At 38.3% G+C, this 17,644-nt stretch overlaps 1 protein-coding gene across 1 annotated transcript; it reads left to right on the top strand.

The window, feature by feature from the left end:
- Positions 1-7,353: 7,353 nt before the first annotated feature.
- Positions 7,354-10,449, top strand: LOC112043373 (transient receptor potential channel pyrexia-like). Its single transcript, XM_024078755.2, has one exon. The coding sequence runs from the start codon at positions 7,354-7,356 to the stop codon at positions 10,306-10,308; it is 2,955 nt and encodes a 984-aa protein (XP_023934523.1). The 3' UTR covers positions 10,309-10,449.
- Positions 10,450-17,644: the final 7,195 nt, after the last annotated feature.

The raw sequence follows: 17,644 nt of genomic DNA on the forward strand, positions 1-17,644 counted from the left end.
TAATTCCCTGGAGTATGGGTCGTGCGCTGGTGTGGGATGCCACTTGTGCAGACACTTTAGCTGCTTCATACATCCAGTCGACCGGCAGACATGGCGGGGCGGCGGCAGACATGCGGGAACGTCAAAAGTTTTTAAAATACAGTTGTCTCGGCGCCCAATATGAATTCGTCCCGTTTGGCGTCGAGACACTAGGTCCGTGGGGCAGGAGCGCTCAGACTCTCCACAAGGAGATCTGCAAACGCCTCAGAGAGGCAACAGGCGACCCTCGGGCGGGCAGCTTTCTCGCGCAAAGAATTTCTATCGCAATTCAGCGCGGGAATGCTGCCTGCGTGATGGGCACCCTACCAAGGGCGGCAAATTTCGATAATTATTTCTAGGTATTAGTTTTAATTTTAATTTATTTTAATTTTGTAGTTGTAGTTATATTGCCTTATATTTTATTTTTATAATAAGTTTAGTTAATTTAAGTATTATCTTCATTAATAAATACTATTCCCTTTAAAATAATATATTTTGTTAATTAAGAAACTGTTACAAATAACATCAAACGATATCGCTTATTTATAACCGTTTTATGGTCAAATGTGCACGCTTTTGTTTGTGCCTGCCCTTTGTTATAGTAAGGTTAATAACAAAGGCAATAAATATACATACTCGTACGAACAAGGTAAATTCGCAATTATTCCATGAGTCCTAATATGTTGCTGAAAAGAGCATTTTTAACCAGGCTATTTGTATTTATGGAAGCTAAAATCTTAGACATTTAAGAACCCGCGCAGGCAAAAAAGGTTCTGCGTTCTGTGTTCTCTGTATACTGTCATTCTTGTTTATGTTAGGTATGGTATTAATGTTCAAGTACGTAGTTAGAATATAAGACAAATAAGTGATGATGTCATGTCGTGTATTGAATTTACATGACGACATCGTATCGGTACATGATCGTAATGTATAAAGCCGCACATCCAATCACTTGCGTCAACCCGATGCCACAGCCGACTGCGCAGGACGAACTGTCATTTGCCGCGATGGCAGAGTCGATAAGCTGGATATGCGTGAACTTGGCAGTGACTTGGCGGCGGATAATGCGTATGGCGTAGACGCGTACGTTCGATGTGGTTTGATGTGAGGCGACGGAAATCGTTGTAGGTATCTAGTTATTAGTCAATGGGTGAAAGTAAAAATTTTCCTTTTACCATGCTTATACTCGTACCTCCGATGGTTATAATTAAACTTTCATTATATTTCAATTTTCATTACAAAACAGCAATACATTCCTACACTCGAGATACATTCTGTAAAATAGCTATAAAATATATATATTTTCTTTAACAGTCACCAATTTTTAAAAGTAAAACCTTTGGTAGGTGGACATTCAAAAAATGGTGTATTCATTTTTACGGGCTATCATAACGCTCGCTTGGCTTCGCCTTTGCCGATACGAAGGTCTACAACCGAAGCTACAGCCAAGATCTGATTAATAAAACAGTGTAGTGTACCTAATCATAATCTTCATTATCAGCCGATGGACGTCCACTGCTGGACATAGGTCTCTTGCATAGACTTCCAAGCAAAACGGCCTCGAGCCGCCAGCATACAGCGGTCTTTACTACCCGCTTGATGTCCTCGGTCCATCTGTTCTTGACACCCCTTGTCCCGCCGTTACCACAACCGCTGCCAGAGCCAGAAATAGCGGGACCACTGGGAACTGTTGAGAGGCTGTTGCGTTTTGTTATTGTACATAGTAAGGTATTGCCCATAAATGTAGCAAACCAAGCTGGGCATGCGGGTTGGTCATTCGCAGGACAGAATTTTTTACGAGGGTGCACCACGAGCAGGTGAGGTTGGCAGTTGGGGAGGCTGACTGGTAAACCCCCCCCCCCCCAACCCTCAAAATTCAAAAAATTCTAAATTCGTTTATTTCAAGTAGGCAGTTTACAAGCACTTAAGCACTTTTGATACGTCAGTTGACTATTTGTAAAGATTCTACCACCGGTTCGGAAGGCAGATTCTGCTGAGAAGAAACCGGCAAGAAACTCAACAATTGCTCTTTTAAAAAAATGCATACAACATAACAATATCATTATCATAATCTTGACCAAACGAAAATAAAACCAGTGACGTGCACTCGATAGATGCATAAATGCACTTCTTAGGTACCTTGTACAGTTTTGTACCTTTTTGTACAATTAGTATGTATAGCCTATCCTAGTCAAAACAATGCTACTGAATCAAACTTGGGAACTCTTTGAAGAAAACTGATTGGGAATCGAACCCAGAAGAGAACCAAAGCATCAACAACTTTGGCAGAGAGATTGTCTTTAACTAGATTAATATTAGTAATAGTAACGAAGCATGCTAATTACGCCTGTAATGAGCAGTAACGCTTCGTTTTCCGCCCCGCTGCGGTCAGCTGGACGTCCGTTTGATGCTGCCTCTGATCTGGCAGTGCACCAACTGTTTTATTTGTTAATTAATTTTCATCTCGCTCTATGGAAAGTTATCATTGCCTCCCGCTTTTAGCATGCGACACGATAGATCGTACCAGGAGGGTTGTTCTGGTGTAACTCGCAAGTCCGAGTTTCACACATTCAAATCTCTATCTCTCTCTGTTTAACATTCTACTATAGACAGAGTGCGATAGATATAGTTCGAAACTCAAACTATCGAACTTATAAAAACATCGATAATTATAGAATAGCGCTTCAGATCGCAGATCTCTATGTTTTAATAGTTAGGTATTCATATTAGAGCCGAGATAGCCCAGCGGATATGACCGCTGCCTCTGATTCCGGAGGGTGTGGGTTCGGTCCGGGGCACGCACCTCCTTCTTTTTAGTTGTGTGCATTTTATGAAATTAAATATCACGTGTCTCAAACGGTGAAGGAAAACATCGTGAGGAAACCTGCATAACAGAGAATTTTCTTAATTCTCTGCGTGTGTGAAATCTGCCAATCCGCATTGGGCCAGCGTGGTGGACTATTGGCTAACCCCTCTCATTCTGAGAGGAGACTCGAGCTCAGCAGTGAGCCGAATATGGGTTGATAACTAACTAATTATTCATATTACATTCACAAATTATGGTTACCTAGTACTTTATACTAGCAGACACGACTTCGTCCGCGTGGAAAATATCGTTAGATTTGGTTTTTTCTGATAATTATCTAAATATTTTATATCTAATATAAAATATTTAGATAAAAAAATAGGTATATGTTGCTCAGGAAATCTATCTTTAAAAACTGCATAAATATGCGTTCAGAGAATTGAACATCTCTACAGATAACAGTACGGTTTGTCTCAGGATCTACTGAACCAATTTTGAAAATTCTTTTGTCAATAGTTATTTGCGAGTGTCATAGGCTATATTTTATCCCACGCGTATTACTATCGGAACGGAAATTACGCGGGTGAAACCGCGTGACGTCTGCTAACACGATAAAACATTTATTATTATATAAATCGTATACTATAAAAGTGCGATGTCCACCGGTGCGTAATATCGGGTGCACTAATGAGGTGCAATAATGTAATGATCATAATCACGATAGCGAGTGAAAACGCGTGACTTTCGAACTGTTTGCTTCTATTTTTAACCCTAGCCTCAAAATAAGGGGTGTGTGTTTGTCTGTCATCGTAGTTTGTAAATAAAAGGAACGATTATGATGTATATTGTGATATGAATTGTGAAAAGAATGTAAACGAGATGGTTTTGAGCAATATATGAAGATGATCCGGTAAGCCGATCGGAAGATATAGGCGTTTTTCTATTACGAGTATGATGGGAAGAATTTTTGACATAAAAATTAATTCTAGCTAAATTTTAATGATACTCGTACAACCCCGTGGTTCCGAGACTTGGTCGCTAACTATGGACCTCATTAGAAGGCTTAGAGTCACACAGCGGGCGATGGAACGAGCTATGTTAGGAGTAGGTATCTCTGCGTGATCGAATCAGAAATGAGGAGATCCGCAGACGAACCAAAGTCACCGACATTGCTCAACGAGTTGCGAAGCTGAAGTAGCAATGGGCGGGGCACATAGTTCGAAGAGCCGATGGACATTGGGGGTCCCAAGGTGCTGGAATGGGGACCCCGCACCGGAAAGCGCAGTGTTGGTCGACTCAAGAAGACATCAAGCGCGTTGCAGGGAGCCGCTGGATGCTGGCAGCTCGAGACCGTTTTGTTTGGAAGTCCATGCAAGAGGCCTATGTCCAGCTGTGGACGTCCATCGGCTAATAATAATGTGTGTTTGGTTGTCATCGTAGCATGAAAACAAATGAACCGATTATGCTGTTGCTGCAGCTGTTTTTTTCGAAAGTTGACGTGATCGAGATGGTTCTTAGCCTTGTATGTTGATGCTAAAACTTTTTTTCGGGGGATTTTCAAAATAGTTATATTTTATTGTACCAGGAAGTTGGATCTCCGTAATAGACACGTCCGTGAACACACAAGGTTTCACCTGAAAACCAGCGCCACAGCTCGCTGTGGCATCGTGCTGACCTTTTTTGTCCACGACCAGATTTTTGTATGTTCTGTTTGTTTATTTTATTTTATTACTTGTGTGTGGACAAATAAAAATATATTCTATTCTATTCTAATATAATATGAGAGACGTGATAGATAGTGGATATGACCTATGCCTTCGATTCGGAAGGCGTCGGTTCGAATCTGGTCCGGGGCATGCACCTCGAACTTTTCAGTTATGTGCATTTTAAGAAATTAAATATTACTTGTCTCCTGCACTGAGAATTTTCTCATTTGTCTACGTGTGTGAAGTCTGTCAATAGGGCCAGCGTGGTGGACTAAGCTCTAACCTCTCACATTCTGAGAGAAGACTCGTGCTCAACAGTGAGCCGAATTTGGGTTTTTAGGTCTGGCTGGTAGGAGACTTTAGCCGTGGCTAGTTACCATCCTACCGGCAAGACGTACCGTCAAGCGATTTAGCTTTCCGGTACGATGTCGTGTAGAAACCAAAAGGAGTGTGGATTTTCATCCACCTTCTAACAAGTTAGTCCGCTTCCATCTTAGACTGCACTTGTAAAGAATAAAAAAAAAGATAAGACACAATATAAGAAAGACCCCTTGATCCCCTCCTAATCCACTTTTTAGGGTCAAAACCCTGACCAGCAGCTGTCACTTCTGACATGACAAGTAAAGCTAAACAAAATGACAACAAAACAAAGGACCCGCGCGCAAATATTGGTTTGTCTATCTCGCTTGTAGGTTGACGTACCGTCAGAATGCTATGCTGGCGTCTCAAACGAGCAGCGTTTGAAACGCTTAAGGAAAAACGCCCAGTTAATACTTCCAATTGCTATCTAAAAGCAATTCTAATATCATTCTTAGATCAGTAGCTGAGCTAATCTACCACTAAGCTAATGAAAAACTAGGTATTCTATATTCGGTAACTAGGTAGATAACCTTTCTATTTCACCCTTATGAGTATGACTTCGCTAAGAAACCTCCCAATGTTTACAGTAAATACATACTCATACATTCAATTTGACTTCATTAAACATAAAATTTTATAAAATCAAATCAAATACACCGACTTCAAATCCTAAAAATGTAACGTAAAAATCCCATTTACTATTATACCTAAATTCATCTTGATCGGTTTAGACAGACAGACTTTCTTTCGCATTCATAATATTAATATAGACTAGCGGACGCCCGCGACTTCGTTAGCGTGGAATTCAGTTTTTCACAAATCCCGCGGGAACTATAGATTTTTCCGGAATCTAAAGAAGCCTATGTGTTAATCCAGAGTAAAATCTATTTACATTCCAAATTTCAGCCAAATTGCTTCAGTAGCCGCAGCGTAAAAGAGGAACAAACATACTTACACACTTTCACACTTACACAAAACTTTCGCCTTTATAATATTAGTGTGAAGTGTGATAGTGTGATTACACTGAATGCCACTCACGATCGTTTACAACTTATCTAGTACAAGACGCTGCGTTAAACTAAAAACATGTGATACACCTTAATTCTTGTAGACTCTGCCTGCTTCTTGTGTGTTTTAGTATAAAACAATGAACTGACTATTTTCTACCGAAGGCTAGATTGTTTATTTCCAAGAACCACAAGAAAATTGTATAAACACATACATTGTATAAATATTGTTGATAAACGGGAAAGTAGGTACTTCTTAATTTTTTTAACAGTTTCCTTTTTATTTAAAAAGTGATATTATTCCCCTTTCCGCTAAAAATAAGTAAAGAACGATCAAAGCACAGATCAGAAGTTTCTTTCGAACCTTCTTGAAAAAAAGTATATCCCAACAACTTTTTTACAAAGTTGGTGCATTTATTTATACTTAGTAAATAGAGTAATAATTCAATATTTATCAATTTTTTTGGAGGGACTTGTTTAAATTTTATTTTTCCCCTATTTCCAATGGGTATACGACGGGTTAATTTTTTTACGTACGAGTAACAGCATTTCGCCGCGATTATTCCAGTGATATCCTACCTATATTTATATTTTGTTTCTTTTCGGAAAATTTTCTTAGAATGTATTTTAGGTATAATTTTAAAAATAAACTATATAATATCGTTGATTTTTCATTTCATTTTTCACTTTACATTGATTTTTCATGGACAAAATGGCATGGCATGGCAAAAATATGTTTTGTTCAATTAACTTAAAGTACCTAACGCCTGTTTCTACTTCGTCTGAAGTAATTTTAAAGTAGTTATATATAAGTCATGCCATAACGTAATGCAGTCGGAGCCAAAAGAAAGTGATAGGTATATATATATCAGTGAAACGTGATAATTATCAGTTTTTAATTGTTTTTTAAATACAGTTTAAGCGCCGGTATTTGCTCCCTAAACCATTTTTAAACCACGGTAAGTATATGATAAAAAGATGGTGCAAGATTATCATTGAACAAGCATGCCGTATCAGGTTACTAAGATTTTCGGTAATTAATTGATAAAAATGCGGAAATAAGTATGCAGCTGCTACATTTCAGCGATTAAAAATAGTTTAAAAAAAATTATAAATGCTAAAGGGATTAATATAGCACTAAAAAGCGTCTAAAACCTGAACGTTCACCGTATATTCATTGCTAAAGGATTAGATACTTTTTACGTTCAGTTGCAAGATTTGAGCCAAACAAAGATTGCAAAAAAACATCGCAAGCTACATAAAAGTGTCTAAAAATGTAAAACTGTAATGTACTAATTAATTAATTTGTGGGCGTACTTATTAACTTTATCACCAAAATAATATTTCACTAATTGCACGCAGTAAAAATAGCGTAATAAATCACAAAGTCAAACAAGATGTAGTTTGTCAACTGTGATAAGATAAAAATGGTCCCGCACTCAGTCGTAGTCCGACTATGGACAACTTCGGTTACCGCGAGATGGGCTGGCCTGCACCTCTCAAGACGCCTACCACTCCAAACAGATCCCGCATATCCCGCAGCATCAGCTCTCGCTCCAGGGAACCTGAGGAGTATCCTTTGAGAGGCATCTTCAAACATGTCCGGAACATGGATTTACTCGAAACTGCTCAAGAACCCGGTCGTGCCAAGGAGTATCTCTTCGTCGGACCGTCGCCTCCGGCTGAAAACGCTCCGAATATGTACCAAAGCTTCGACATTCTCGCTCCCGACCCTGACGCAAGATTGACGGAAGATATAATAAGAAAGTCCTTGTGTGAGAGAGCTTTGACATTGGGAGCCGGCAGATTTTTCGATGACCTCGAATGCGGTTTGATCACAGGTGATAATATTGAAGAGCACATTTCATCAGCGCCAGAAGTTGTTGTTAATTTAACTTTGTTGTGGGCAGCGTTTCTTTCAAGAGATGAACTGCTGCCGCCGATAATAGAAGCGGGGGCGGATATTCATTATTCAGAACCCATTGGATTAACAGTGCTACATATAGCGGCTTATAGTAATGCGAGCAGATCTGTGGGCTATTTGCTATCCGTAGGAGCGGATGTAGATTACGCTCCTAAATATTTCGCTCCTCTACATTGTGCTGCCTTTGGAAATTCTTTAGAAGTGGCCGAACTGTTGATTGCAAATGGCGCGTCTTTACATGCGGTAGTGCAAAGAGCGGGTTGTGAAGATAACCTCGTTCACTGCTCCGTAAGAAATGATGCAGTAGAATGTATGGAGTTGTTCATAGAGAAAGGTGTGGACCCTGCGTATATTACGTCAGGGGGTCTCAATGCATTACATTTAGCAGCAGAGATAGGAGCACAAAGATGCCTAGCGTTTTTATTAAAAGAAACGAAGTTAAGTGTAAACGGTGTAACAAAACAACGAGATAAGGAGTGTACAGCTTTACATCTGGCTGCTTCAAGAGGTTATACGGAATGTGTTGAAATTTTGTTAGCTGAGGGAGCCAAAGCTAACACAAAAAACTATAGAGGATTTACTGCGCTTCACCTAGCTGCTAGATGTTCCAATTTGGAGTGTGTCGAGCTCTTATTGCGAGATGGAAACGCAGATCCTAACGCTGAAGATCATGATAAGAGAACACCCTTACACGCTGCTATATGTAATCTAGATCGGGCTTGTGATATCATTGATATGATTGTAAGTTGGGGAGCACAAGTGAATAAAAAGGATGAATATGGATACTCAGCGTTACATCTGGCAGCCATGGACGGTCTTACGCAATGCGTGGAAACTCTAATATTCTTAGGGGCCGATGTAACTTCGAAATCTAAGAAAGGTCACACAGCATTGAGCGTTATTGTACGTAAAACACCAAAGTCTCTCGCTATTTTGAGACACAATTTGGATAATGGAATTTCTGTTAGTAGATCAGAAGCCAATGAAGAAGTTCAAATTGAATTCGATTTTGGAAAACTGGTAAAATTTTCTTATCCCCGCGAAATAACATATTTAAACAGTTTGATCGATGAAGGTCAAAAAGATATTTTGCAACATCCGTTATGTTCGGCGTTTCTGTTTATGAAGTGGCGCAAAATACGAAAGTTTTACTTAGCGAGACTAATATTTTGTTTCTTATTTGTATCCTTTCTTTCGATATATGTGCTGACAGCTGTTGTAAAAACGTGTAAAGGAAAAAATTCAAAAAAGTACGGAGTATTAAATGAGCTTTGTCAACAACAATCAATACTTGGTGATATATTAGAAGAGAATCCTATAGAATTTGAGAGGTGGGTGTTGATTGCGATAACAGCTTTTGAGATAATGAGAAAATTAACAGGAATTACTGGATACTCGAGCATGTATCAATATTTTACGACTTTTGAAAACTTGATGGAGTGGTTCGTACTTCTATCAGTATTTTCTTTGTATAATATACAAAAGGAATACGGTTGGCAGAATCATGTTGGTGGTTACGCAGTTTTAGGTGCTTGGACAAATTTGATGTTGATGATGGGACAACTTCCCATGTTCGGTGATTACGTGGCAATGTACCAAAAAGTGTTAAGTGAATTTCTCAAATTACTGCTAGCTTACATTTGTCTATTGTTAGGCTTTGCCATATGTTTCTGTGTGCTGTTTCCAAACGAAGAAATGTTTTCCAATCCGTTAATGGGTTTCATCAGTACATTAGCTATGATGGTCGGAGAGTTAAATCTAAATATTCTAATCAACGATCCCATGCTTGAAGATCCGCCATTGATTTGGGAACTATCATCACAAACTATATTCATATTTTTCGTTATGTTTGTTACTATAATATTGATGAATCTACTTGTTGGTATAGCTGTCCATGATATTCAAGGTTTGAGGAAAACGGCTGGTCTGTCAAAGCTTGTTCGTCAGACAAAATTGATTCTTTTTGTAGAAATGGGTATGTTTAGTGCACTTTTGCCAAAATGTCTACATAAATATGTATACAGAACCGCGTTAGTGTCACCCGATGTAGGAAAAGTGATATTGAGCGTGAAACCATTGAATCCGAATGAAAAACGATTACCAACGGACATAATGATGGCGGCATACGACCTGGCACAGTTAAACAAATTGAAATCTGGAAAATCGATTAAGGAATTAATACACAGAAATCGATACACATCGAAGTTCAAGAACGGGGAATCCAATGAACAGAACGTGAATATTGAAATACGGGGCATGCAGGAGAAAATAGATCAGACGACGTTTAATTTGAAAAAGATCGATCAAGAGATGAGACACTTGAATACTTTGTTGATGGAGCAGAACAATATGATGCAAGCGCTAGTGAAGACTATCGACAGATCGTATCCACAGTCCCAGTATAATAATAACTTGGCTCAGTTTTACCCTGAATCTCCGGTTTTCTTTTCTAGCAATGTATCAGATGTAACTTCCATTACCAAATGATAAAGTATCTTCATCTTATTTTCTTCATAATATAGGTATTAAAAGCAGCAATTATTCGATTGTGACAAATCTCCCATTAATAACAAATTAGCTTTGATTTTAAAAATGAAATTTTCTGATTAGAAATATCAAAAAATTAAACGAAACTTTAAATATGTATTTATAAACAATTCAATACTTCAATAATTTGTTATTTTATTTAGTATACTAAAATGTTACTAAAATAAGAATATCTATTAAAGATTGTTTTAATTAAATTAATTGTTTGAACTAAACGTTTTCATCAGGGTATAACTATTCGTAATAAAAGTTTTTAATATAAATTGGTTTTATTTTTAAACGAGTTAGTAGTTTCAGAAGTGGCATATTAACTAAATTTTTAAACTCCAAAGTTTTTTGTGTCTTCTGAAAAGTTAGACAGGTTATGATTCGGTTACTTTTGTTTAAAAGCCGACGTATCGGATTTCTATTATGGCGGAAAAAAACTGATATAAAAATCTTTATGTTAGCTAAATTTCATGAATGTCGATGGTTTGTTAAATAACTTATCAGTCCCTACCTATATTCTGTATTCGACCCGTAAGTATGTATGAGTGTGTTCGTTTTTCTGCAGTTTTCTCAAAAATTACTGACCTAGTGTGATTGGGTTTTTATTAGTGGAATGCATTTTCTACTAGGCAATTGTGTTTTTATACAATTCAAAGTAATTAATTTCATGACAATTACTTGGAAATGTAATGTATTACATGACAGGCTACTTATATACCTATTGTTAAATGGTGATAAACTAAAAAAAGGATAAACCTGGCTGAGTTTGTTGTGGGCTCTTCTCGGACCAAGGAGCGTTTGGAACCCTCGTAACTATAATTTTAAGTTTTCGAATAATTATTATCACCGTTATTTTAAGTTTAATATTACCTGACGTTTCAAAAGAGCTTGTAAACTAAGCCTATTTAAAATAAATGAATTTTGACTTTGACTTTGACTTTGACATAAAAACATGTAAACAATGGCATGCAAATTTTACAAAATTTCATTTAGGAATAATTTATTTACTTCGCAATTGATTCGTTTTTCCTGGAAAAAAGATAGTATGATAGTAATAAATGATTTCAGTACATATGTACATATATTAAATTTAACGTGGTATCACGTAGTCATTTGATATCTAAGGCATTGTTTGCTTCAATGACGCAAACCAACCACGCGGCAACTGATGTTTTGTGTTTGTTTAAAAATGTTTAGGTATCAAAACCTAAGCACTAGTTATTCGGCTCGCTGTTGAGCATGAGTCTCTTCTCAGAATGAGAGGGGTTAGGGTAAAGTCCACTACGCTGGTCAAAGAATTAACACTATATTAAATTTAAAATTATAATAAATAAAACATTTATAAGAAATACGCACCATCTAATTCACCCATGGGCAAGGTACAAAATAAGCTGGCGCTATTATCTCTCTGCTTGGCAAGACTTTGTATTATAAATTTTGTATTATATTATTATAATCTCTTGATTGTACGTAATGCAGTGATGAACAAGGTATAAGCCCACTAGATCTATCCAGCATGTCTTCTCTCCATATCTGCTCCGAGGTATAATGTTTGATTAGCAACCTTGTAACGTTGGCTCCTAACATTGAGCTATGTAGAGTGATTTATGTCGATGTCTTTAAATAGATTCAATTTGCATAAGATTAGTTCAAGTTCAACGAACTTGCAGTAAATATTTGCTTTATTCCACGGTCAATGAGCTGGTCCAATACATCTCGGGTTCAATATCGCTTCCTGGCTGGTGAACTATCCAGTCCAAAAAAAAAGCTATATTATTATTATCTATCTATCTTATGCATAGGACATGCACCTGCAACTTTTCAGTTGTGTGCATTTAAGAAATTAAATATCACGTGTCTCAAACGGTGAAGAAAAAACACCTGCGTACCTGAAAATTTTCTCAATTTCTGCGTGTCTGCCGATCCGCATTGGACCGTGTGGTGGACTATTTGGCCTAACCCTATCATTCTGAGAGAAGACAGAGATTCAGCAGTGAGCCGAATATGGGTTGATAATGATGATGATGATGATGATGATACTAAATTAAAATAGTAAGCAAACACTTGTAACAAAACATTGCGCGAACAGTGGCGTAGCATGCTATGAAGGCATTGCCAGATTTTTTTACAAAAGAAACAAAACCGCTCGATTAAAAAAATATGACAGTGACTTAACCTACGAGTATATAGGATGTTTTCAACTTTTGGGCGCACGCTTAACCTGGGAAAAGAGATTGTGGATAACCTATATATTACTAATTTTTGCTCTCTCACGTAAGGAACCCCTGTAGCCCGGGGCCCCGTATCATTGATATGGCTGATAGGCGGTAGCTACGCCCCTGCGTCTAAGTGAAGTAGACTGAGTCTGGGCACAGAAAACATGTACAAGTCTGGGTGAATGAGTCTGTGCGGTGTAGTAGGCGGTGTCAGAGGCGGCCCGTTAGTAATTGAACAGTAATATGGCGCCGCTGTGTACAGACTGAGCTCTTACTGCGGTACTGTCGCCAATACAAGTGCTTACAGCGAGTAATGCATCGTCTACAACAGTTAATTGACAATTGTAGTAGGCCCCACAACAGCCAAGACCGGACCGAGACTCCATGATTAGTAGACATACAGATACTGGACTTATGAAGCATTTATATTTAGCTTGTTTAGTTAGTTTCAACGATAGTAGATTATGGCTGAATGTTGTTTGATAAGCGACCACTTATACCAATAAATCGCAAGTCTGATTGAGTGAGTCTGGGCGAATGAGTCTTTGCGAGTAAGTCTGGGTGAGAGCGTGGGCGGCATCAGAGGCGGCCCGTTAGCAATTAAATAGTAATGTGGCGCCGCTCTATACTTACAAACCGAGCGCTCACTGCGGTACAGTCGCTAATACAAGTGTAGTAATCCGCCATTAAATTTATATGAATATATTTTTGCTAAGATGCTAGTGGTATATTGGCCATATTTAGAAATATGGCCATTATCATTAAAATTTAATGGTCGAATGCAATCGTTACTCAGAATATTCGATTACTTGCTCGATATTTAGCTGTTATGTCAGATGATTTGATTCTTTTAGATGTTGTTTTTATTACAAATTTTATTTAATTAAGTTAGAAATAGGTACCTACTTACAAATAAAACGTCCATCTTTTAGTACTTATACTATAAATTGTTGACCGTTTTAGTTCATGCAATTACACTACACTAAACAAACCGTCATTTATAGCGAGCTCTTTACTCGACGAAAACGATTACAATAATGAAACATCGATTCTATACAAACCGTTTGACAGAGGGGTACCGTCTAGTGGGCAGCGGGCCTAGTGGCAGTTTGATACTATTATATACTGATTTGTTACTATCGCGTAAACGTAAACGCGAATTTCTTAGGAATTGAAACAACGCCATCTAGTGGCACTACTGCACAACTGTTTCAATTCCATATAAATACACGTTTACGTCAACGCGATAGTAACAGTATGAAAATATTGAAAACTCCCACTAGGCACACAGATCTCTGAGATATGATTTCTCTGAGGGTGGACTTCATAGATGCAAAAATACTCTGCCACTTTGAGGACTCCTTAAGAACGTATATTGGGGAAGAATTTTTCATCTTGTACAATTTGTATGTTTATTGCCTACCTTTGTTAAAAACCTTGTCCACGCCTCGCAGTGCACGCGACTGTACCGGCCGGCGCCGGCCGCAGGCGCCACGCGCGAGCTTTTTGCGACGGCGGCAGGTGCGTTTCACCATTGTGCTCGTATCTGGAGTACTATACAGCCTTTCCTGTTACACTGTCCTGATATTGAGGATTAGATTATCCTATCCTACTTAATACGCGAAAGTTTGTATGGATGTTTGGATGTATGTTTGGGTGTTTGTTACTCTTTAACGCCGCTACTACTGAAGAATTTGGCTGAAATTTGGCATGAAAATAGATTTTATTCGGGATTAACATAGGCTACTTTTTATCCCGAAAAACTTCATGGTTTCCCGAGATTTGCGAAAACTGATGATTTTGATGATATGAATGTTTACTCTTTCACGCCTTGATTACTGAACCGAATTAGCTGAACTTTGATATTGAGATATATTATAGCCTGGATTAACACATAGGCTACTTTTTATCCCGGAAAAATCCATGGTTCCCGTGGGATTTTTGAATAACTAAATTCCACGCGGACGAAGTCGCGGGCGTCCGCTAGTATATTTTATATAATCTACCTATTCATCTTTTATATTTAAAAAAAATATTTTGTTTGTTTCTTAATATAAGAACTCTAAATTAGTAGAATATAATTTTTTTTTATAGAATGGCTTAGTTCATTATCAAGAACATAAAATCTTACCTTTAAGTGTTTTTCGAAGGGTTGCCAAGTAATTGCGACTGGATACATGATTTATCTATATCGAGAAAATGTGAAAAGCATAGGTTTTTATTTAACCTTACCTTATCAGCCGATAGACGTCCACTGCTGGACATAGGCCTCTTACATGGACCTCCAAGCACAACGGTCTCGAGCCGCCAGCATCCAGTAGCTCCAACCCGCTTTATATCCTCGGTCCACCTAGTGGGGGGTCGACCAACGCTGCGCTTTCTGGTGCGGGGTCGCCATTCCAGCACCTTCAGACCCCAACGTCCATCGGCTCTTCGAACTATGTGGCCTGCCCATTGCCACTTCAGCTTCGCGACTCGCTGAGCTATGTCAGTGACTTTGGTTTGTCTGCGGATCTCCTCATTTCTGCTTCGGCACGCAGAGAAACACCAAGCATAGCTCGCTCCATCGCCCGCTGAGTGACTTTGAGCCTTCTGATAAGGCCCATAGTCAGCGACCAAGTCTCGGATCATAGGTCATCACTGGTTGCGAAGACTTTGGTCTTCAAGCACTGAGGAATTTCGGACGAATAGATGTCGCGGAGTTTCCCAAACGCTAACCCAGCCGAGCTGGATTCGGCGATTCACCGCTTTTTTCGAAATTGGACCTACCTAACTGGACTGTGTGTCCTAGGCATATATTCGTCTACAATTTCGAGCGCAGAGTCCTCAATAATACCGCTTTCCCGATCAGTCCTGATCAGTCCGTGGGGTCATGCCTAAAAACCAGCGCTACAGTTACTTAGCTGTAGCATAGAGCTGAGGCAGCGCTCCATTCAACCGAAGCCTTAGTTAGTATTAATTCTCATGTTTTTTTTTTCTAAAAAACTTAACATAAATATATGTTAAGTTTTTTTTGGCTGAATAAATGTTTTATATTATTATTATTATTACTGAGCATTAGTCATGATCTTCGTCTTGCAAATGTTTAGTTTTAGGCCCATACGATAAGAACTAACACAATTTTTGGGCCCACAATTAAAAATAAAAGAAAACTCTTATGAATAGATGTCATCCGCCAGATTCCGCACTCCGCGACAGTAATGTCCGTCGCACCGTCCGTCGTCAGATGTTAATAAATCGTCCATTCCACTGATTAATGCGGCCCGCGAATAGATGGCGCCCGCATACCTTCGCCTACCTGTGAGCAGGGCTGCCTCAACAAGAGCCCATAAACAGTTGGAATTCATCTATATACAGGATGCTCGGGAGTATTTGCCATAACTCTAGGGTTATATACTTTAAGGAAAATTAATGAAATACTCTACCCTAACAAAAGAAATATTATTTACTTCGAAAATAATCATTTTCGGAGTAAATAATATTTATTTTGTCATAGATCTCAAAAATGTGTTTCTTATGCGCATCCTTATAATGACGTAGCGAAATTTATTCATTGATAATTATCACGAAGTAGCTAACTAGTTAAGCGCGGAGTGCCAGTTATATATGCCTGTATATAAAAGTAAGTCGTGTTATTAGCTTAGTACCAGGAGACGGGCATATGATAGTTAGGGTAGGGGTAAGACAGGGTAGGGTATGGGTAGGGTTTCACGCAGACGAAGTTATTTTGACTTGTGAAGATTATTTTACGAAAAACCGAATATAACTAACATACATGAATAAATGGTGAATAGATGGCTATGCAAGCGCCTAACAAGGCGCAAACAAGGGCCTACATAGACTTAAAAGCATTGAATACAAGCTGGGATCAAACCCACGACCTCTTGGTGTGAGTCCGACCCCTTTACCGTGAAGCTTATAAACTTAATCTTCTTCTTTCTTTTTATTTTACGAGTTTAAATGAATTTCAAAGATCCTGAATTATCAAATTAGCTTTTCTTTGAATGTGAAAATTGAATTTGTTTTCCGCGGTAATTTTTTTCTGGCACTTTAGATTGCGCCTGTAAGAATGTTATAAGACAATATTCACTGCGTGCCATTTGCTTGGTTTCCGTAGTTATAAGAATTTTAGTAAATAAAATTCTTAGTTTGTACCTTTTTATTTTCATTACGTACTTAATATATATTTAGTAATTATTCCATTCTTGTTTTAATTGCTGATGTATTTCTCACAGTGGCTTCTAAAAAAAGAAACAAAAATGCTCGCCTATAGTAAATATGAAAGTGGCCATAGTTATGACAGATGTTTCCATTTTTCCATCTTTTGGGCGCACGCATAACTTAACCAGGAAAAAAGGAGATTGTGGATTACCTAAATTTTACAAATTTTTTCTTTCACACGTGCCCCTGTAGTCCGGGGTCCCTGTATCATTGATACGGCTGAATTTAAAAAATATTTAAATATGCCCTTTCAAACTCGGAAAATCCGCTATTATCAAGTTCCTGCTGTTTAATTAAATATCGTAAATTTAAAATTATACGAAACTAGCCGACGCCCTGTTCCCATGAGAAAACGGTGATATAATATAGCTTATGACACTCACAAATAACGTGGCTTTCTAGTAATTAAAAAACTTTCAAATTCGGTTTAGTAGACCTAGAGATTACCCCCAACAATTTACCTCTTTATAATATTAGTAACTAGCGGACGACTGCGACTTAGTCCGCGTGGAATTCAAATTTTCACAAATCCCGCGGGAACCATGGACTTTTCCGGAATGAAAAGTTGAGTGTGTGTTAATCCAGAGTAAAATCTATTACCATGCCAAATTTCAGCTAAATCGCTTCAGTAGCCGCAGCGTAAAGAAGAAACAAACATACACACTTACTCACAAACTTTCGCTTTTATAATATTAGTGTGATAGATTAGGATCCAAGCCCTGGTTCAATAGTGCCGCTGTGTATAATGATCCCAGTATACACGCAGTGATCCCTCTGCAGGCGTGGACAGCTCTATTTTCATAGTTGCATTACAGAATGAATTCGGGCGGTGTCGTACATTGTCATGTACT

The sequence above is a fragment of the Bicyclus anynana genome, chromosome 22, assembly GCF_947172395.1.
Source record: "Bicyclus anynana chromosome 22, ilBicAnyn1.1, whole genome shotgun sequence".
Taxonomy (NCBI): Eukaryota; Metazoa; Arthropoda; class Insecta; order Lepidoptera; family Nymphalidae; genus Bicyclus; species Bicyclus anynana.